Source organism: Chrysemys picta, chromosome 12 (genome assembly GCF_011386835.1).
Source record: "Chrysemys picta bellii isolate R12L10 chromosome 12, ASM1138683v2, whole genome shotgun sequence".
Lineage (NCBI taxonomy): Eukaryota > Metazoa > Chordata > Testudines > Emydidae > Chrysemys > Chrysemys picta.
This window is the reverse complement of record NC_088802.1, coordinates 23450788-23470958: the sequence shown is the minus strand read 5'-3', so window position 1 is coordinate 23470958 and position 20171 is coordinate 23450788. Positions and strand designations below refer to the sequence as shown.

Here is a 20171-nt window from a genome sequence, read left to right as displayed (position 1 = left end):
CAGCTCCCAGGACGCAGGCGAACAGGTGAGATAACTTTCCCCCAAGTGCTCAGCTCAGCCGGGCCGGGAACAAGGGCCCCGCGCTGCCGCCTCCGGGCCCGCTCTGTAGGCAGCCAGCATCGCCACGTGCCCCCCAGCTGGTCTGCATCAAGAGGGTTTATTCACTCCGGTGCAGCCCCCAAGAAGGGACGGGGAGAGGCTTGTAAAGCCGGTCACTCCATCGGGCGTGGCCAGAGGAGTGGGGGGCGCAGCATGGCGGCCAGCAGCCGCAGCCGGAGGAGTGAGGGGGGGATGCGGGGGTGGCACGGCACGGCCGGAGGAGCCATGGAGGGGAGGGGCGGTGCGGCAGAAGGAGCCAGCGAACGGGGGGGGCGTGGAGCAGCCAGAGGAGGAGCCAAGGGGGGGCACCTTTTTTATATTTGCTCGCCCTCCTCTTAGAACCTAGCTACGCGACTGACCCCAGGTCAGTGGATACTTCCTATCTCCCACCAACAACAACACTGGCAGCCAATTTCTCTAGTAAACTAACTAAGGGCTGATTAGCTAAGAAAAAGAATTTGAGTTATTGAGAGGTTAAAGCAGGTAAAGTACATTAACAGGTGAGACAAAATTTGTGAGTCCAAAATGATAGCGGAGATGTAGTAATCTGCTAGGGTTCCAAAAGTCTTTCAGGGTTACCCAGAATAACTCTGGGGATCTCTATCCACTCGCTCATTATTTCCCCTTGCTGGAATCCAAAATGGTTAAGAGATGCTGGATACTTTTTTTGAATCCATATTTATAGCTCCTTTACATAGAGAGTGTGGGTTTCTTCTTCTGAGTCAGTGAGGAATGAATCTTTGACCTCTGACCATTACACCGACCAACAACCACTTGCTTTGAGGCTAGCCTCGTCTTCATTTGCAACCCCCAAGGCTTCATCTGCATTTCATGGGTTATTTAGCTGCAAGTAAATACACAATGTGAATGTAATGACAGGGGTATATGCAATGTACATGTAGGATAACAGCAAACAACAATCCTTCATTAGTTTTCATGAAGTTTCCACATCAAACATCTTTTCATCTTAACACTAACACACACTTTAATTTAGGCTTATCTAGTTACGGGGGCATAGATAATGGAAAGGTGATGTAATAATAAACAGCAGGATATAGACAAGCAGAAAAAAATACACTTAGTATCTCTGTTTTGATCTCTATCTGCACGAGTGAATTGGCCTGAATACATATTGATACCCAGAACTCTTTTTTTTTTATATGTATACGCAAGTGAATTTTTACTATGATTTGAATTGGTCTGTCAGCATCACAAGAGCAACATATTTCATATACTTTCATTGCTTTCTAATATTAGTTACCAACTGGGAGCAAGAAGGAAGATCAGCACCATGCCGATTGAGTTGCATAAAAAGGACTCGGTGTAAATGAGAATTGGGCTCCGTATTTTTTAAAAAATAAACTTGCCTTTTACAGAAGAGTACAGAAATGAACTCATTTCGCTTTTCTTTTTGCATTTATAAAACTCTAAAACCAGATAAATCCTTTGAAATAAACCTGTACCAAAAATATCATTTGGGTTCAGGTTCCTTAATCTCCAAAATGCAGCCTGGAGCAAGTATCTATGCCTGAAAGGTACGATCCTAATGGCTGAGATGTATAAAATAGAACTGTTACAAAGCCTTTAACCATAGCTGCACTGTTGTGCAATGGAGCTGAAACAATACATATTTCCATAAACTCACCCTTTCAAAATACGCAAAGTGAGATGTATAAAAATAGCTATTGCACTAGTTTTAATTATGAATTAAATTGTTACAGATGTTGGAAGTTTTGCAGCCTAACATGTTATAGATAAAAAACATTAATAACTTTCAAGCCATTTGTGGCTTATTTAATATTAATATCAGAGTGTGAAAGAAAACAATGCTTAGTGCGCATGAACTCTCCATCTTAGCTGTATGATTCAAGTCTTTTCAATAACAAATACACCCCCCCACACGTGTATTAAGAAAATAAAACATGAATAATTACTGTGAAATACCTGTTAAAACTGTGCTATTGCTACTGAAAATGTCATTTTATACAGCAATACAAATGTAAAATAAAATATGCATAAATAATGATAATACTCACCATCAGGGGCAGGTCCTCTGCTGGACAAGGGACTTGAAGTTTGGAGTGAGTTCAGTCAACGTAAGAAGGCCCTGATTGCCTCCCCTCCCCTAGCCCCCTCGATCACCACTCATCTCCCCTTCCCTGATCCCCCAATTGCCCCCCACCCAGATCCCCTCCCCTAGCTCCCCTGCCCTACCCAGAGAGGCTCCTGCCCCCCACTCACTGAGCCTGGATACCAGCACCTACTTGTTCACCCTCATGGCCCACTCACTCCATCCCTGTGCTCCTGCTGGAGCTGGTGGGGCTGCAGCTACACAAGCAGCCACCCAGGGACACACTGCACCCCAGAGCCTGGCCCAGCTGGGGCGGCCCTGTGCTAGGGAGTGGGCACGGCTCTGCATGGCTCCAGCCCCAGCTCGGATTCAGCCCATTTCACCTTTGCACTGGGTGGGGTGGCTACGGGGGGCTGAAGGAAATTTTGGGGTGGCTGTAACCCTCAGAATTCCCCCCCTAGTGCTGCCACTGATCACAAACTTTATCATTAATAAAACCCCATATCCCCAGCCCTAGAAAGCAGAGAAGTATCAGACACTTCCTCCCCCAGTTCACTAGGTAAGTGGGAAGCTGCACAAGGTCACTTCAGGTGGAACTGGGAAGACAACCCAGGTCGCCAATGTGGAAAGCGCAGGCACTAGCCACTCATTTCTCTTTTGGGATAAATGTATGAAATAGATACAACCTGGTTATGTGTCACTACCCACCACTGCACAACGGAGCCAGGAAGAGAGCACCAGAGTTGTGATCTCTAATCTAATCTGTCTAGTAAGCATTTGTGGACCTGCTGGCACAGTGTGTGTCAAATCCCACTCTGGTGTTTGGCCTCAGAAACAATGGTAATTCCTCCTGAAGTTCAAATGGTGGTAATAGGGGACCCATGTCGCTTGGTTTGACAGGATGAGATCATCTGTCCCCACTGCTCTCTGAGCTGGGCTGGCTGCAGCTGACAGCTGTGTAAGAGGCTGGGACAGAGACTGGAAGAGAGATGTTACCATCAGGGTCCAGGCCCCCCAGAAGGAGAACAGAGGGTCTGAAACCGAAAGGCAAAGCAATCAAATCACCGGATTCAACAGAGAATTTTTGTAACATACAGAGACATCAAATAAGGTCTGTTAGGAAAGCTGAAATGTTAGTCTGGAAACTGCTAAGGCCAAGATTGTGACTCTTAAGATTCAGTTTTAGTCACTACAAAATGTGTTTTGTTTTGTTTGTCTGTTTGAAATTTGTCTCTTTCTCTTGCTTAGTATCACTTAAATCTCTTCTTTGTTACTATGCTTCCCAAACCACCTCAGTGTTGTGTGTGTGAGTGAAGTGTGAGTCTCCAGCCTACCTAACAGGCAGAGCTGTGCCCTGTTTCTTTGAAGGTAGCGAATAATTTCTGAGTGGTGCTGGGCAGAGTCCAAGGGCAGTTCACCAGACATCTCCTGTGAAGCCCAAAGAGAACAAAGGAGCATGAGAGATTCAGACCCCATTGACCCATGGGAACTTCCCATAGAAGAGGCTACACAGTGCTCCAGATACAATCAGCAGGATCCTCCCACAAGCTGGGCCATGTCCTTCCCCTCCCAGCCCCACAGCTTCTTCCCCACCCCAGCCTCAGTAACCCCTCCCATCTCCCTGGTCTCCCCACCCACTCTCCAATACCAGGCTGTTTCCATAATGGAAGCAGGTTTGTTCCAGAGTTCACTCACCGCTAGATCCTGGCCAGGCCTCGTGTCACAGCTTCCTAGCTGGGCTAGCAACCCTGTTGATAGTCATTCTTGCAGTTTGTCGGCTGGGAACTCAGCCCTCCAACTCGGTGATTGTCCTTTAGTCCATTCCTTCCTGGGTCATGCTCCTTCCAAACAAAGTCCCAAAATGTCTTCAACAGAAACCAGGCCTTCCACCCTCGTGGAGAGCTCTTCCTCAGCCTGATTTTGGCTTGGCCTGCCCTTCTTGGGTTTCTATGGTTTTCTATGTCCCCTTCCTTAGGGACGGTGGGAGAATCCAGTCCTACCCTAGACTCCAGGTTTTGGCCCAAGGCTGTATACTGAACAGTTGGGTCTGCTTCTGTATTTTTGCTGCTGTTTTCCCTTGTTTCCTCTCAGGTGGGGTTCACTAGGTCATCAATTTGGCCTAGCTCCAGGCTTTGCAGCCACAGGTCAAGCCACCCTGTTATATACCCCTCCTCCTTAAAATCCGGCCCAACCCGGGGGCAAGCTCTACTCTTGTCCAATCTTCATCCCTCACCATCTCGTCGCTGTCACCGGCTATGCACTCGTACAGCCTCGTACTCACCAGAACTCAGAGGCCATCCTTGTCTTCCTGCAGCCACTCATTCTCATTAACAACTGCTTGCAGAGCCTTGTTCTGAAGCCACTAGCTTCTTCTGTAGCCTTTTTTCTACTGCTGCTGCATCCCTCAAAACCTTTTCCATCAGGTTCTGAGCACACACCACTACTTAGCTCTTGTGCCTGATTCATCTCTGTGCCAACCATTTCCTCCTTCACCTCCCTGCAGCACCCGACAGGGGGTGTTGGAGGAGGGTCTCCAAGGTCCACGGCCATCCCTGCCATCTCTACCTAGCCTGCCTCATGTGTGTTTGCCCAAGAGGACACCTTCTTCTTTCTTTCTACCTTCTTGGGGTTCTGGCCCTCCTTTTGCCACTCAGCAATTTCCTATGCAGGCCTGCTTCTCTGCACCAAAACCAAATAACTTTTGTTCCCATCTTGGCATTAGGCTATGCTTGTAGACTTTCTCATGCCCTGCTCTCCTGGGCTAACCTTCTCAGCACAGCCCCGGCATGCTCTCCGAGTCGCCTCTTTTTGTCCATGGGCATAGCAGGTTGATTTCCCTTTGAAGGATCTCTCATAGGTATTGCTGCTGCTCCCTCAAGATTACCAGCTGCATCTGTAGCTCTGCCTGCACTTCCTTCTGCTTCTGTTGGGTTTCTAGGAGCTGCTGGAGAAACCCCGATTCCTGCTTTGGCTGCTTAACCAGTCCCTGGAACTCAAATGGGAAATCCCACTTGCGGGGACAGACCTTCCTTCAGGAACCAAGACTTCCATGAGCCCTCACGGATGACAGGGGGAATTCAATCGTGCTGACTATGCCAATAATCAATGAATCTACTCATTGTTAGGTGCCCTCTGGTCCTCCATCGATGGTCACTCCAGCACCATGGCAGTCTCTCTGCCTGGTAATTCGGACCTCTGGCCGGCTCACCACCTTTAGTCAATGCTTTTGGGGCTCAGCTTGTCACAAAGAGGTCTTCCCAGAAAAAAAATGTTCTGCTCTTGCTGAGGCTCTGGCTCAGCCTGCAGCTCCCTTGCTGGGCTTGGTACCCCTCTCGGGTGCGTGTATGCCCCCTTCTTTGGGGCCAGTAGAGGAACCCGGTCCCACCCTTACATTGGTAGCATCCCAGGGCTCTGTACTCAACAGCTAGGTCTGCTCTTTTCTCCTTGCTGCAGGTTTCCCTGGGCACATCCTACCTTTCTTCTCAAGTTCCCTTCTAGGCTTTCCTTGCTGCTTTCAACTTCCTACCTAGTTCTCATTCCAGTTCATAGCCCAGCTGGGCTTTATCACCGCTGAAGTCTGGTTCTTTCGGGGCCAATACATGGTCCCTCTTAGGTAGGATTCATTCTGTAATCAGTTTGGCTGAGCTCCAGGCTCTGCAGTCCAGGGGAAAGCACTCTCCTTTCCCTGTTACAGACCCGCTGTGCCCAGTCCTGCTCTTATTGGGCTGAGGTGAGTCTTGCCCACATGCTCAGGGTTTAGCTGATCACCATATTTGGGCTCGGGAAGAAATTTTCCTCCAGGGCAGATTGGCAGCGTCCCTGGCGGGGGGCTTCACCTTCCTCTGCAGTATAGGGCACGGTTCACTTGCTGGAGGATTTTCTGCACCTTAAAGTCTTTAAACCATGATTTGAGAACTTCAATAGTTCAGACATAGTTTAGGGATGTATTACAAGAGTGGGTGAGTGAGATTCTGTGGCCTGTATTGTGCTGGAGATCAGACTAGATGATCATAAATGGTCCCCTCTGACCTTAAAGTCTATGTGTCCATAAGTTCAGAACTCTCCAGTTCAGACCTGGTTTCCAGAGGGGCTAAGTTCACAAAGGCTCGACTGGCTGCAGTTTGAGTTTTGCTGGTTTTGGTGACTCCGACATTCATCATTCAGAGGCTGACAGGTTTGTTGAGGGGATGGTGAAACCCCATTGCTGATCAGAAGGAGGTCAGAGTCAGGTCTCTAGGAGCTGAAGGTTCGTTTATCCTGCTGTGGGAAGTGGAGCTGGAGAGTGGAGATGTTATGTAAATGAGACTGCATGATGGAGTTGGAGACTGAGGGATGGGAGCCTCCTCTCAGAAACGCTCGCAGGAGAACAGGTTTGAGGACATCTCTGGGGAGCCTCTTGCTAGGAAAAAAAACAAGAATGGCACATTGATGGAGATGTCTCTGCCCCAGGGATGGGGGAAGCTCCCAACCAGGCTATGCAGCAGGGATCCCATTTCTCCCCCAGGAGACCCATATGCCCAAAGAAGTAAATGGCTCTTACCTTCCCTCTCAGCCTCTTGGAGAACTAGCACTGCTTGGTTTCATAGGACAAGATGACCTGTCCCCACTGCTCCCTGAGGTGGCTCAGCTTCTGACTGCACCCATCTGGAAGACTGTCACACAGCCCAGGGCCTACAAGACAGGTGGGGAGGAGGTTCCTATTCATGTCACCCTCTGAGAGCCCATAGAAGGGCCAAAGGAAGACTAAAGGGCAGGCGGTGAACCAGGCCCTGAGCCTCTGTCCCATCCTCCCCTCCTCAAATGTGGAGCTTCCCGAGCTTCAGTTGGGCAGACAGTCTGTAGCCCTGACACAAAGGTCCTTCTGTGCCATATGGGTCAGGGAGATCTCTGCCTGGGAGCACAGGGAATGGGATGGGGGTCAGAGCAAGGAAAGAAGGGAGGGGTATGGGAGTGAGGGGAAGAGCTCATGCCCCAGATGAAGGAAGTTTGGGGTCAGAGGGAAGGAGCCTGGTCCACAGAGAGGGGAGAGAGTTTCTGTCAGTGACAGGGGCTTCCATTTCCCCTTCCACTAGCCCCCCATTTACAGTGAGACAGAGCGGTACCTGCAGCAGGGAACGGGAGTTGCTGAACATGGGAAGGGGAACCTTTAAGGGCATCAGATGAGGTGCAGCCCTTGCAGTGCCTCGGGCACCTGGTGCAAGTGCCGGATGATGCGGAGCTGGCACATCACCTTGGCTGCGACATCCTCCTGCTGCAGGGGAACGAGAACATGTCAGAGACTGAGGCACTGCCCAGGAATCAGGGAAGATTAAGGACACCTGGAACCTGCACCGTTTCCACCCAGCAGCTGCTTATGTTTGAGTTGTGGATTCACCCTCCTGATCCCCAGGATGGAGGCTTATTGTCCTCTCTAGTGACCTCCCGTGCCAGCCCCCCTCCTTGTAGGGTTAGCTCCTGCCACCTCCCCCTGAGTGCCCCTGACAGCTGTTCCACCTCCAACCCACCGGGGGACCCTGCTCAAGTTCATAGAGCCCTCTCCTCCACCCCTACCTCCATCCCCACCCAGGTAGGGCAGGGAGGGGGGCAGGACGGATTCTGGCAGCAGGGAAGTGGGATGGGGGGAGGTTGAGACCTTTCCCCAAGTCATCCCAGTGACAAATGCTGAAGTCACAGGATGGCAGCCCTGGTGAACGGGGCAGATCAGCAACCCCTGCTGACTGAATCCTGCCATTCTCTCTAGAGCGGGTCCAGCCCTGCCAACAGCGGGACAAGCTTCCCCCACCCATGTGCCTCAGAACTCCCTGGCCAGTCGCCATCACCCATCAGTCCTTGGCCTCCCAGGCTGCAAGTGATGGGAGCAACTCTGGGTGGTGGCTCAGGTGACATGGACACTAGGCCACGGGGAAATGGGTGCAGCTCTGTGGGGCAGGAAAGGTTCACAGAGGGCACTTAGGGGACTCTCCTGCCCTTCCCAGGAGTGAAAGCAGAGCATCACATACTAAGAACAGATGTCCATGAAGTCCCCACTAGGTTCCTTGCTCCCAGGCCAGCGAATTGTTATAAAATGGGAATGAGGCCTGGGCCCCGCCACCAATATCCTGAGTCTAATGCAGCTGCTTACCTTGTCCCCCATCAGCTGCTGGGCTTCCCCCAGGAGGGAGTATGTGAGGAGCAGCCCAGCCTGGCTGACACGCAGCAGGGGGTCGTGGATGGCCAGCATTGCCGTCCGGAGGAAGTGTCTTCTCTGCCCCTCTGAGAAAAATTTTCCAAAGACCTAAAACCAACAGGACACTAGGCTTTAGCAGATTGTCCAGACCAGCCTCCAAGCCCTGGAGATAAAATGGCCTCACCGTCTAGTGCCTCAAAGGGAGGGCAAGATCTGCTGTAGCCAAGGCAGTTCATTCCCCAGGAGGCTTTCAGCGTCCCATGGCTCAGGGAAGCCCCTTTATTAAAAGGTGGCAGATGCGTAGGGACCAAAGCCTCCAGTGGTTCTTTCTGGAGGACAATTAATAGCAGGGGCCATGATGGGCTGGAAATGGATCTCTAATGTGGGTGAGCAGGGCCCACTCTACTGTGCAGTGCACAGAGATGATAGGGGACCCTGTATTGCTTCCAGCAGAGACATCTTCCACCTCAGTGACTAGAGGAGTGTGCGTGTTGGGGGGGAGGGGGTTGGAGCTGACAGACCAAAGGTCTATTCCCCCCAAATTAATGATTTCTCTGGTAGCTGGGTATGGCCTCTGCAGTTCCTTGGTTCCTTCCAAAGGGAATCCAGTCTGCAACCTGACAAGGATAAGGAGACTCATGTCCCTGTCCCCATCACAGACACTCCTAGGAAACTTTTCTTCTGCTGCAGCAATTCAGCATGTGGGAGGCAGTAGAAGCCCTCTGGAGGAACCAGTGACTGACTCTGCAGCTTCCTGTGCAATTAGAGCAGACACAAGGGGCTGTGGGTGCTGCAGAATCTGTAACCATACAGCGAACTTTTACTACAGGCCATGAGCTGTGACAGTGATTTTCAGAGTGACTTCAGGGAATTACATGCCCAGCTCCCATTGACTGCACAATGGAAGTTAGGCAACTAATGTCCTTAGACCCCTTTGAATATGCCAGACTTAATATACAGAGATTTCTGTTTTGTCCCCTTGTATCCTCATTTTCTTTGCACAACCCGAAGCCTAAGCGGACAGATGATTAACCCAAAGTTCTGAAGTCTGACATTTTTCAGTAGTACATTTAGAAGCCCAGGTGGCAGCTGTGCGATCTTCCCCCACTCACCACTCCCTGGAAGTATGCTTCTACCCTGCCCTGGAGGGACCTTTGCTATATATGACAAAGGATTCCTTTCTGCATACTCCTGGACCTCTCTATAGTAATGGAGAACAAGGATGCAAATATATTTCCAGTGATGTTGACGTTTGTGTGGTGGGGACACATCTTCCAGGAACTGCACAAAGATCCCCAATCCATTTCTTAAGGCCACCATGAAGCCATCACAAGGCACAAACTTTGATGCTTATGCCAACATAGTCACTAGCGGCCTAGCAGGGGAATGGTCCCTGTGCACCTCTAGGCAGCGATGAATGCAAGGCTAGATGTTGAACACTGCAAAGCTCACGGATGGATGTTTCTGTTTGGCCAAGGATGAAGAGAGGGGCCATTTGTAAAATCTGACAATAGATAATTTTCCACTTGACAAAGCCCTCAGCTGGCATTTTTAAAGTGGCCTCATTTTCAAAGCTGCTCAGATACCACTGACTGTCAGATATCCAATGAATAACAGCCTTTCACTTATACCCTGCTGGGACCAGATTGTTCTGCATGATCTAAAGGTGAGATGGTCCCAGCTGAGATGGGAGCAGCCCTATATTTTAAAACCTCAAACTCATGAGTGTTTGGTCCTGGGGTCTGTGTTCGGCTCATGTTAAAGAGAGAGAGCCATCTGTAGAACCCATTTCTGGATATGGCTGCAGTTTACAAAGTCCTTCAGTGTCAGGAAGGGCTCAAAATAGTGGTTTTGGATCTGTCTCCAGTCTTCTGGATGATATTGTTAAAGCCTCTAAGGGGATATCAGACACTCAGGGCTAGATTCACAGAAGGAATTAGGACCTGAGTTTTTATTTAAGCATCTAGCGGGACTTTCAAAACACCCTTTGATTTCAATTGGATTTAGGTACCTAAATGCTTTTGAAAATCCCACCAGGACACCTAAATGCCTTTAAAAATCTTGCCCTTAGGTATCCTAACACTGACCATTGCAGCACTAACTTTTAGGCACTTAGAAAATCACCATGATTCACAAAGCCGGTGTTCAGAGCGCAGGCTCCCTGTTCAGTGAATGGGGAGAGGTAAACACCTAATGGGATCCACAGTTGCCAGCATGCGGTGTGGAGGCACCTAACCTAACCAATGGGAGATGACGACAGGATGGGTGGGTGCTAAGCCCCTCCCCCTCACAAAGATTGTTGCCTACGTCGAGCTGGTGGGTGGTACCTATCCCTGTTTGTGATCCATAACTCCTTGAGTCAGGCACCTATGGTGTTTTCTGTAACAAGGAGAAGGCCCTCCTGTTTAACTTTTAGCCCAGTGGTTAGGCTACTTACCTGGCATGGGGAACAACCCCAGTTCAAGTCCCCCCTCTGCCCGAGGAGGAGAAGGGATTTGAAGGGGATCTATCACCTCTTGGCTGAGTGTCCAACCCACTGGGCTGTGGGATCTTCCAATGTGGGGCGCCCTCAACCTTGCCCGTTCAAACTGTTCCACTTTGGATTAAATAATTAAAGAATCGTTGGGTCAGAGAGGGAGAGAGAGAACATGAGAATTACCCTGTAGCCTGGTGGTCTTAGCACTCACCTGGGAGACTCAGTGTCCAGTCCAACTGCTCCAATAACTCTTTAATTATTTATCCAGAGTGGAACAGCTTTAGCTGGAGTGACTGTGAGAGCCTCACGTCAGAATACCCCTAACACTGATGACACGGACAGTGGCACTGCATCCTTTCTCTGTGCAAGTCCTTGTCAATGTTGATCTCTCTCTCTCTCTACTCCATTCATCGGTGTGGTGCCTAAAGTCACTGATGAGTCAGGTGCCAGAATTCTAATTATGGAAAGAAGCCAGAAGGGGAGAGTAATTCCAATGCACCAATTACAGGGCTTATTTGACTGGGAAAGGAGAGAAATGGAGACAGTGTCAGAGTCTGGCACCAGTTTGGTGTAAGCATTAAGTCCTATCCATAACTCTAACCCACATTCAACAGGGACTTAATCTCATGCTTAACAATGGAGTAAGATATAGTCATAAAAATATTTGCTAAATAAGGTTTAATAAGGAGTACTTAGAGAAAATCATGATCTGGACATAGACAATCATTAACAGGAAAAGAAGCAAACAGTTTCTTCTGTAAGCAAAAGTCAGGCTAGCTCTTAGCCTAGTAATGCAAAATTTGTAAAAGCAAAAATTGTGTAAGGCAAATAAAAAAAAACTGTGTAAAAAGTTGTTGCAACCTTGTGTAAATAAGTATAAAATGTAAACTAAAGTCTAAAAAATGTAAAAAATAAAATATCAAAATAACCTATGTATAAACAGAATGCAGCTGTTGCCCATTATTGTATGTAACAAAAGATATAAATGCTTGCTGCAATTGTTTATCTTTTAAAAGACCTGCCTAGAAGGGGAAACCCCTGTGTCCTAGTGCACTCTCTCCCTCTATGCAATTGCTTAAAAATAAAACATCTAACTTTGCTCCACCCAGCCAAAAAGTTAAAACTTTGTTCGATCCAACACAGCCTTTCCACCATAGCAAGAATGACCCAGTTTTTACATATTCATTTAGGTTAAAATAATAAAAAGATGCCTAAGATATCATTAATAATACAATCAAATCCCAAAAGTATACACATAATCATTTCAGTAGGAACTAAGCCATGCAGAAACTTCTTTTGCACTCTTTTATAATTGTGGAGAGCAAACCTTCAGTTCACTCAGAAAACCCCATCAAAGAGATGACATATGGACAGTCCCAAGACGGGACAACCATTGAAAATCCTGTCTCACTAAACACTCACCATCTCCTCAGGCCTTTCCACCTCCAAAACCTCCTAAAACAAAGAAAAAAACCAAACCACCAACCAATCAGTTAAGCAAAAATAAGCTAAAATCTGACAAAAAAACAAAAAACACAAAGAACAAATGCATTGATAACTCAATCTGAGTTTTTATCCCAAAATATAAGAGGAGCCGGAGACCTCACTAGGGACTTTGATATGGCTACTGATTTTATAGGCAATGGTCTCAGATAGTATGGTGATTGGTAGCAAATATGATAGATAGATTCCGATCTTATTTACATTGGTGTAAACATATATAGAAAATCCTTTTTTTCTTGAGTCATGTTTATCTGTATTTTTACTAGTGTAAATACCTATTTCAACATAAACAGATTACATTGTATTTTCTCATGGAGGCAATAATGTCATCAGATGATTATATCTATAAAGAAATATACAATGAAATTGCTACCGAGGGAGAAATATGGACATTTTGTTCTCAGTGAATAATCTCCAACCTATCCATTTACTTAGTGCACCTTTGAGCTCTTTGTTTCTCATGCTGTAGATGATTGGATTCATCATTGGTGGCAACACAGAATAGAGAACAGCCACCATGAGATTCAGATCTGAGGTTGAGCTGGAGGTGGGTTTCAGGTAGGCAAAGGCAGCAGTACAAAGGAACAAGGAGACCACAAACAGGTGAGGGAGGCAGGTGGAGAAAGCTTTATGCCGGCCCTGCTCAGAGGAGATTCTCAGCACTGCTTTGAAGATCTGAACATATGACACAATTATGAAAACAAAGCAGCTTGAGGCTAAGCACAAACTAAAGATGAGAAACCCAACTTCAATAAGGTATGAGTCAGAGCAGGCGAGCTTCAGGAGCTGGGGGATTTCACAGAAGAACTGATCCACCATGTTGCCTCCACAGAAGGATATTGCAAACGTGTTCCTGGTGTGCAGTGCAGAGTAGAGAATACCACTGATCCAGGCACTGGCTGCCATTTGGACACAAGCTCTCCTGTTCATCACTGTCTCATAGTGCAATGGCTGGCAGATGGCAACGTATCGGTCGTATGCCATGACGGTCAGTATGGCAAAATCTGCTGTAGCAAAGAAGATGACGAGAAATATTTGAGCGACGCAACCAGAATACGAAATCGATCTGGTGTTCGTGAGGGAGTTGGCCATGGATTTGGGGATGGTGACAGAGATGGAGCAGAGGTCTAGGACGGACAGATTCATCAGGAAGAAGTACATGGGGGTGTGAAGATGGTGGTTGAGGGCTATGGCTGTGATGATGAGAATGTTCCCCAGCAGGGATATCAGGTAAAGCACTAGAAACACCACAAAGTGTAAAATCTGCAGCTCCTGAACATCAGAGAATCCCAGGAGAAGGAATTCAGTCACGGCAGTTTGGTTGGACATTTTCTTCCTCAGTACATCATGTGATGGCTGTGGAAGGAAGGAGAAAGATAATGGTCAGGATTAGAGTGACAGAAGGAATGGCCCTGATTCCCCTTTCCCTAATACCTCATTATATGAATGTCAAAGGTGCACAGCACTCGTCACTTACAATGAGTAGGTGTTGTTAGTCCTCCTCGCCTCTGACAGTCACATCACACTTGTGTAAATTGGGTCAGCTCCTTTAAAGTCAATGGAGCTTCATCACTTTATCCCATCTGAGGATTTTGCCCATGGTGTGGCTTGATAAAATGTAGTATGAAGGATGGAAAAAGCACACTCCAAATCCAGCAACTCTTGCAAAGAAGGTCCCTCCATTGCGACCATCACCAAGCTCACAAACTGATAAACTAAACTGCTAACACAGCCTGATTCCCACTTTGCAGGCAATATGACATAGGCTCACCCAGCAGCTCGTAAGTAGCAGCTCATCTGTAATTTTTCTACCCCAAGCTCTGTGCCTAGACAGCCGGCTGCCTGCTTCCAAATTGATTTATGGCACCAAATCCCAGCTGCACTTCAGTCTGCATGTAACAATGGACTAGCAGCATCCCTCCATCACAGCTATGTTGTATCGTTTAGTCTGTGCTGTTCAGTGCAGTGTCTGTCAGGACACCTGAGCTCTGTTCTTGTCTCTGCCAGTGACCTGCTCTGTGACCTTGGACCAGCCATTTCCCCTCTTTCTGCCTCCACACCCCCCCACTCCCTTTGTCTGCCATGTCTACTAGGACTGTAAGGGCTTTATGAGCAGGGCTGTGTGGCAGATTTTTAAAGGTATTGAAGCACCTAGTGGGATTATCAAAAGCATCAGGGCCCCATCAGCCCTTGAAATCAATCAGTTATAGGCTCCTAGATGCTTATGAAAATCCCACTAGGCACCTAAATACCTTTGGAAATGTAGCCCTGTGTCTTACTCTGTTTATATTCTGCACACCCATTTACATCGCTTATACTCAGCCGGCAGCAGTGTGGAACTAGGCCAGGAGGTCTGGGTTCTACTCCCTGTGAGTCCCGTCTGTCCTTGAACGAGGTCAGGATAAACAGGCTTTGGCTGCTTGGTTCAACTCAAAACTGGGGTTTAAAGAGACTAGTCTGTATAAAATAGTCTGTGCGTGTCCAACTTTACTGTTTATTCAGTTGTTACCTCCTCACAACTATCCCTTTGAAAGAGAAATCACACAGCTGCAATAGAATAAATGGGTTTGAAATCAAGCTCTTATCAGGCAATATTAATGTTCCCTAATTCATTTAAAGTTTAAGGCTGGTTGGAAATTTTCAGCTGTGTTATTTGTAATGGACATTAGCTAAACAACAACAAATCTCAGAATCTCTCTGTTTTTCTCAAACATTTTGGGATTGTTTTGTAAAGAAACTGAAAACATAAAAAAAGAAACTTTTTTGGTTTTGAGATAAAAATAGTTTTCAGAAGAAAGCTATCATTTGCCAAAAACTGCGGGGCGGGGGGGGAGCGGGAGAGGGGGGATGGATTTTGGGTTCGTATTGTAATTCATAGTTATCATCTTAATTTTCTCCTGTATGCTAACCCTCCAACATATTTAATTGAAATAGCAAACTTCCTGTACTAGTCTTTGTGGATTTTTCCCCAACAGAAGACACATTCAGTCATCCAGCACGAGGATTTTTTGGTCAATATCAATCTATATACCAGAATCTAGAAGCTAATGGCACAAGTATCTGAGAATCCTTTCACCCCTCATTCTGTAATTGAACTAGACTCAAACCTTTTGCTCTCTACAGACGAGCTGTGTGTAGCTGGCTTCGAGCTGCACTGGCATTAAAGGACTGATGCTATGCGAAGGTGATTTATACATGTTCTTTCCTAAGGGCTAGCAGGATTCATGTCCTGGAGCCCTGCACAGCTCAGAAGCAGAGACCCAGAGGCAAGGGCACAGAAACAAAGCTGATAAAGCCAAAAGGGCCATTCTGATCCTCTAGTCTGACCCCAGCATAACACAGAGCGTACAATCTCCAGCAGGGTTCCCTGATTCCAGCCCAGCTTCTGTGTTATCTGTGGGCCAGGATTAAAAGATGATGACAGGCACCTACTGGAATTTATCAGTGCTCCTAAATGAGCCAGTTGGCTAAATCCTATGAACATTCAGTGGCAGTTAGGCACCTAACCTGCTCAGATGTTATCGTAAATCCCAAAAAGCACCTTTCTTCTTCTTTAGGTGCTTAAATCCTTTGTAATCCTGGTCCTGTGTCTATCTTGTTAACTTACAAGGCCTGGAAATATGGGTTCTAGTCCCATTTATCTCCTGTATGTCCTTTGGCAACATTGAGATAGACTGGCTTTAACTGGTGGGTCAACTCTGAGTCTAAAAGTGCTAGTGTGCATAAAACATAAACTCTGGCTATCAGCTCTGCTGCTTATTCGATTTTTATCTTCCAGTAAAAATCCCTTTGACACAGAAACAAACCCAGTTTCAAGAGAAAAAATGGTTTTGAAACGATGGTATTATTGAACAGGATTAATGTTCCCCACCCTTGTTTAAAGCTCCATTTCAAATTAGAGATGTTTGGAAATTTAGATTTTTTTGTAGTTGTAGTAGTAGGAAAATGAGTTTTTGAACTAAACAAAAATGTTCAGGCAAAGTATCTCCTATACTCCGACCTTTTGTTTTGTTTTGCTGAAATCTTCAAATCCCAATATTCTTTGTTTTACAACGCAAAATTTCCAGTTTACAGTAGTTTTTAGCAGAAAATAAATTAATTTTTGGTTGCCAAGCCCTGCAAACATTTCTGATTTCTGATATAAAGTGAAAATTATCCACCTTCTTTTTCTCTGATTGGATCTAGATGTCTGACTACACTGAGAGTTAAATCCTTAAAGAGTTCAAATTGAAACTTATGTTTAGGTTCTTACATTCTCCTGAAAAGAAATCTGACAGGCTCTAGATGCTTGATAATAAAAGTCTTAAAGAGTTCCCATTACAATTCATATATCTGTTATTAAATTTATCTCTATATTAATACCTTCACGTATATAATTGAAAGCAAAAATTGATCCTCAAGCACCAGGATTCATTGGTAATCTCTCTCTCATGCCCCCATCATTGTATTATCCAGTGGCAGTTTCCATGTCCCTTCGCTGGATTTCCTGAGTCTCTCTGCAGTTCCTAGCAGACAGCGATCCACACCACAGATGAGTGCTCCCTGCTCACCTCCTTGGACAGGCTTGGCTGAGAGACAAAGGACTAAATGGGATCAGAGACTGAAAACTCCTCCCAAATTTAGAGCTGATCCTGGCTTGTGCAGGGTTCAGACATGGTTACAGCCCAGGATGTCTCTGCCCTGGGGTTAAATAGTTGAATCCAGTCTCCAAGGCTTTAAGACCAGCTCTGAACTCACCTCTGGAGCAAACTACCGTGACAACCTGCCCGACTCTAATCCCACAGAGGGAGAACAGCACCCGCCCTGGATCTCACATGATGGCAGCATCCCTGGCAGGACCCTTGGCTAAAAACAAGGCAGGGCAGAAGCTCAAAGCATGTCCCAAGGTGTTTGCAAATTAAAACAGGGATTTCTAACACAGACACATGATCTACAATAGCTAAGAGCCTAGTGACACCAGAATCTCAGCTGGTCTGGAATAGCCTGATCCTTCATTAACACCACATAATCACTTCTGGGAACGCTCTCCTTGGTGTTAGACATCCATCGTGTTTTGTGTGACAAGAAGGCGGCCCTCCTTTTTAGCTTTTAGTCCAGTGGTTAGGGTACTTACCTGGCATGGCGAACACCCAAGTTCAAGTCCCCCCTACCTGAGGAGAAGGGATTTGAAGGGGGATCTGCCACCCAGTGTCCTAATCACTGGGCTGTGGGATATTCCGATGTGGGGCTCCCTCAATCCGTTCAAGCTGTGCCACTTTAGATTAAATAATTAAAGAATCGTTGGGTCAGAGAGGGAGAGAGAGAACATGAGAATTACCCTGTAGCCTGGTGGTCTTAGCACTCACCTGGAAGACCCAGTGTCCAGTCCCCCTACTCCAATAACTCTTTAATTATTTATCCAGAGTGGAACAGCTTCAGCTGGAGTGACTGTGAGAGCCTCACATCAGAATACCCCTAACACTGATGACATGGACAGTGACACTGCATCCTTTCTCTGTGCAAGTCCTTCTCAATGTTGATCTCTCTCTCTCTCTACTCCATTCATCGGTGTGGTGCCTAAAGTCACTGAGGAGTCAGGTCCCAGAATCCTAATTATGGAAAGAAGCCAGAAGGGGAGAGTAATTCCAATACACCAATTGCAGGGCTTTATTTGATTGGGAAAGGAGAGAAATGGAGACAGTATCATAGTCTGGTACCAGTTTGGTGTTAGCCTTAAGCCCTATCCATATCCCTAACCCACATTCACCAGGGACTTAAGCGTGAGTTTACCTTTAAACCTTCAATGGGGCCACTCATATGATTAAAGTTAAGAACATGCTGAAGTGGCTGTGGAATCAGGACCATTGTACAGAACATTCAAAGGAAGTGAGTTTTAAATTCATAACTTGAGTGTTTGGACCAGATCCTCAGCTGGTGTAAATTTTCAGAGATCTATTGACTTCAGTAGAGCTATGACAATTTAACTCAGCTGAGGATTGGCCTAAGGATCCCGACTGTGATACTTCCATTTGCTCAGAGAAGCAACCAGAGCATGTTAAAAATGTATCCTGTCAAAACAACTCAAAGTTCAAACACTAAGTGTGTTAGGATGAGCTGTTTGTAAATGAGTGATGGAGTAAGATATAGTCATAAAAATCTTTGCTAAATAATATTCAGTAAGGAGTACTTAGAGAAAATCATGATCTGGACATAGACAATCATTAACAGGAAAAGAAGCACAATAATTTTCACAATAATTTCCATATATTATTCATTATCTAGCTAGCTAATATAATTCACAATCAAATAGAAATCTATCATTATGACTAAATGAGGTTGTGTGTTAGGACAAGGAATGGTCCTGTCTGTCTATCTATCTAATCGAATGCTTTTGTCTGTCATATATGTAGTGTACACCACCATGCACAAAGATGATATTCTAATACTAATAACAGGCCAACTTCTGAGATCCTTTCTCAGCTTGGATGGGAGTAGATCTACCCAAGATGGCGTATGGAACACCAGATCAATGCATGTGATGGCACTTTTCCACTTACATCAGGGCTACACCAAAATGACCCCAGATAAGAAATTTACACCAGTGTTCATGTCACTACTGAGTGCTGTCCAGTGACTTTCGACCAGAACCAAATTAGTATTAAACTAGTGATGTCAATGGGTCTACTCTGCATTGGTGCTAGTCTAACTGAGATGGGAAATCTGGCCCTTATATCTCTGTCACACTCACTTTCTCCAGGGTGCTGTCAACTAAATATTGATCCTTGTGTATATAATCTATTGGCCAAATCCTGATCTCTTTGAAGTGAGGGGCTAAAGTGGAATCGGTCTTGGGGCTGGTTTTGTTCAATATCTTCATTAATGATCTGGAGGATGGTGTGGATTGCCTCAGTAATTTTGCAGATGACAGTAAACTGGGAGGAGTTGTAGATACGCTGGAGAGTAGGGATAGCATACAGAGGGACCTAGACAAATTAGAGGATTGGGCTAAAAGTAATCTGATGAGGTTCAACAAGGAAAAGTGCAGAGTCCTGCACTTAGGATGGAAGAATCCCATGCACTGCAACAGACTAGGGTCTCAGTGGCCAGGCAGAAGTCCTGCAGAAAAGGACGAAGGGGTTAGAGTGGATGAGCAGCTGGATATGTGTCAACAGTGTGCCCTTGTTGCCAAGAAGGCTAATGGCATTTTGGGCTGTATAAGTAGGGGCATTGCCAGCAGATCGAGGGATGTGATCGTTCCCCTCTATTCAGCGTTGGTGAGGCCTCGTCTGGAGTACTGTGTCCAGTTTTGGGCACCACACAACAAGAAGGATGTGGACAAATTGGAAAGAGTCCAGAGGAGGGCAACAAAAATGATTAGGGGGCTGGAGCACATGGACTTATGAGAAGAGGCTGAGGGAACTGGGATTATTTAGTCTGCAGAAGAGAAGAATGAGAGGGGATTTGATAGCTGCTTTCAACTACCTGAAAGGGGGTTCCAAATGGGATGGATCTAGACTGTTCTCAGTGGTACTAGATGACAGAACAAGGAGTAATGGTCTCAAGTTGCAGTTGGAGAGGTTTAGGTTGGATATTAGGAAAAACTTTTTCACTAGAAGGGTGGTGAAGCACTGGTATGGGTTACCTAGGGAGGTGGTGGAATCTCCTTCCCTAGAGGTTTTTAAGGTCAGGCTTGACAAAGCCCTGGCTGGGATGATTTATTTGGGAATTGGTCCTGCTTTGAGCAGGGGGTTGGACTAGATAACCTCCTGAGGTCCCTTCTAACCCTGATATTCTATGATTCTATGATTTAATAATCCAAATTTGGCTTCATTATTCCGAGTCAGATTTTCTTTAGGAAACTCTGGAAAACATTTTTC

The 20171-nt window shown here is 46.4% G+C and overlaps 2 protein-coding genes across 2 annotated transcripts in view; both read right to left on the bottom strand.

Annotated features, from left to right (window-relative positions):
- The window catches only part of LOC101940977 (olfactory receptor 14A16-like), a 66484-nt gene that overhangs the window by 24270 nt on the left and 22043 nt on the right, over window positions 1-20171 (bottom strand). The gene's annotated exons all lie outside the window — the stretch shown is intronic.
- On the bottom strand, window positions 12685-13644 carry LOC101940426 (olfactory receptor 14A16-like). Its single transcript, XM_005310291.4, has one exon. The coding sequence runs from the start codon at window positions 13642-13644 to the stop codon at window positions 12685-12687; it is 960 nt and encodes a 319-aa protein (XP_005310348.4).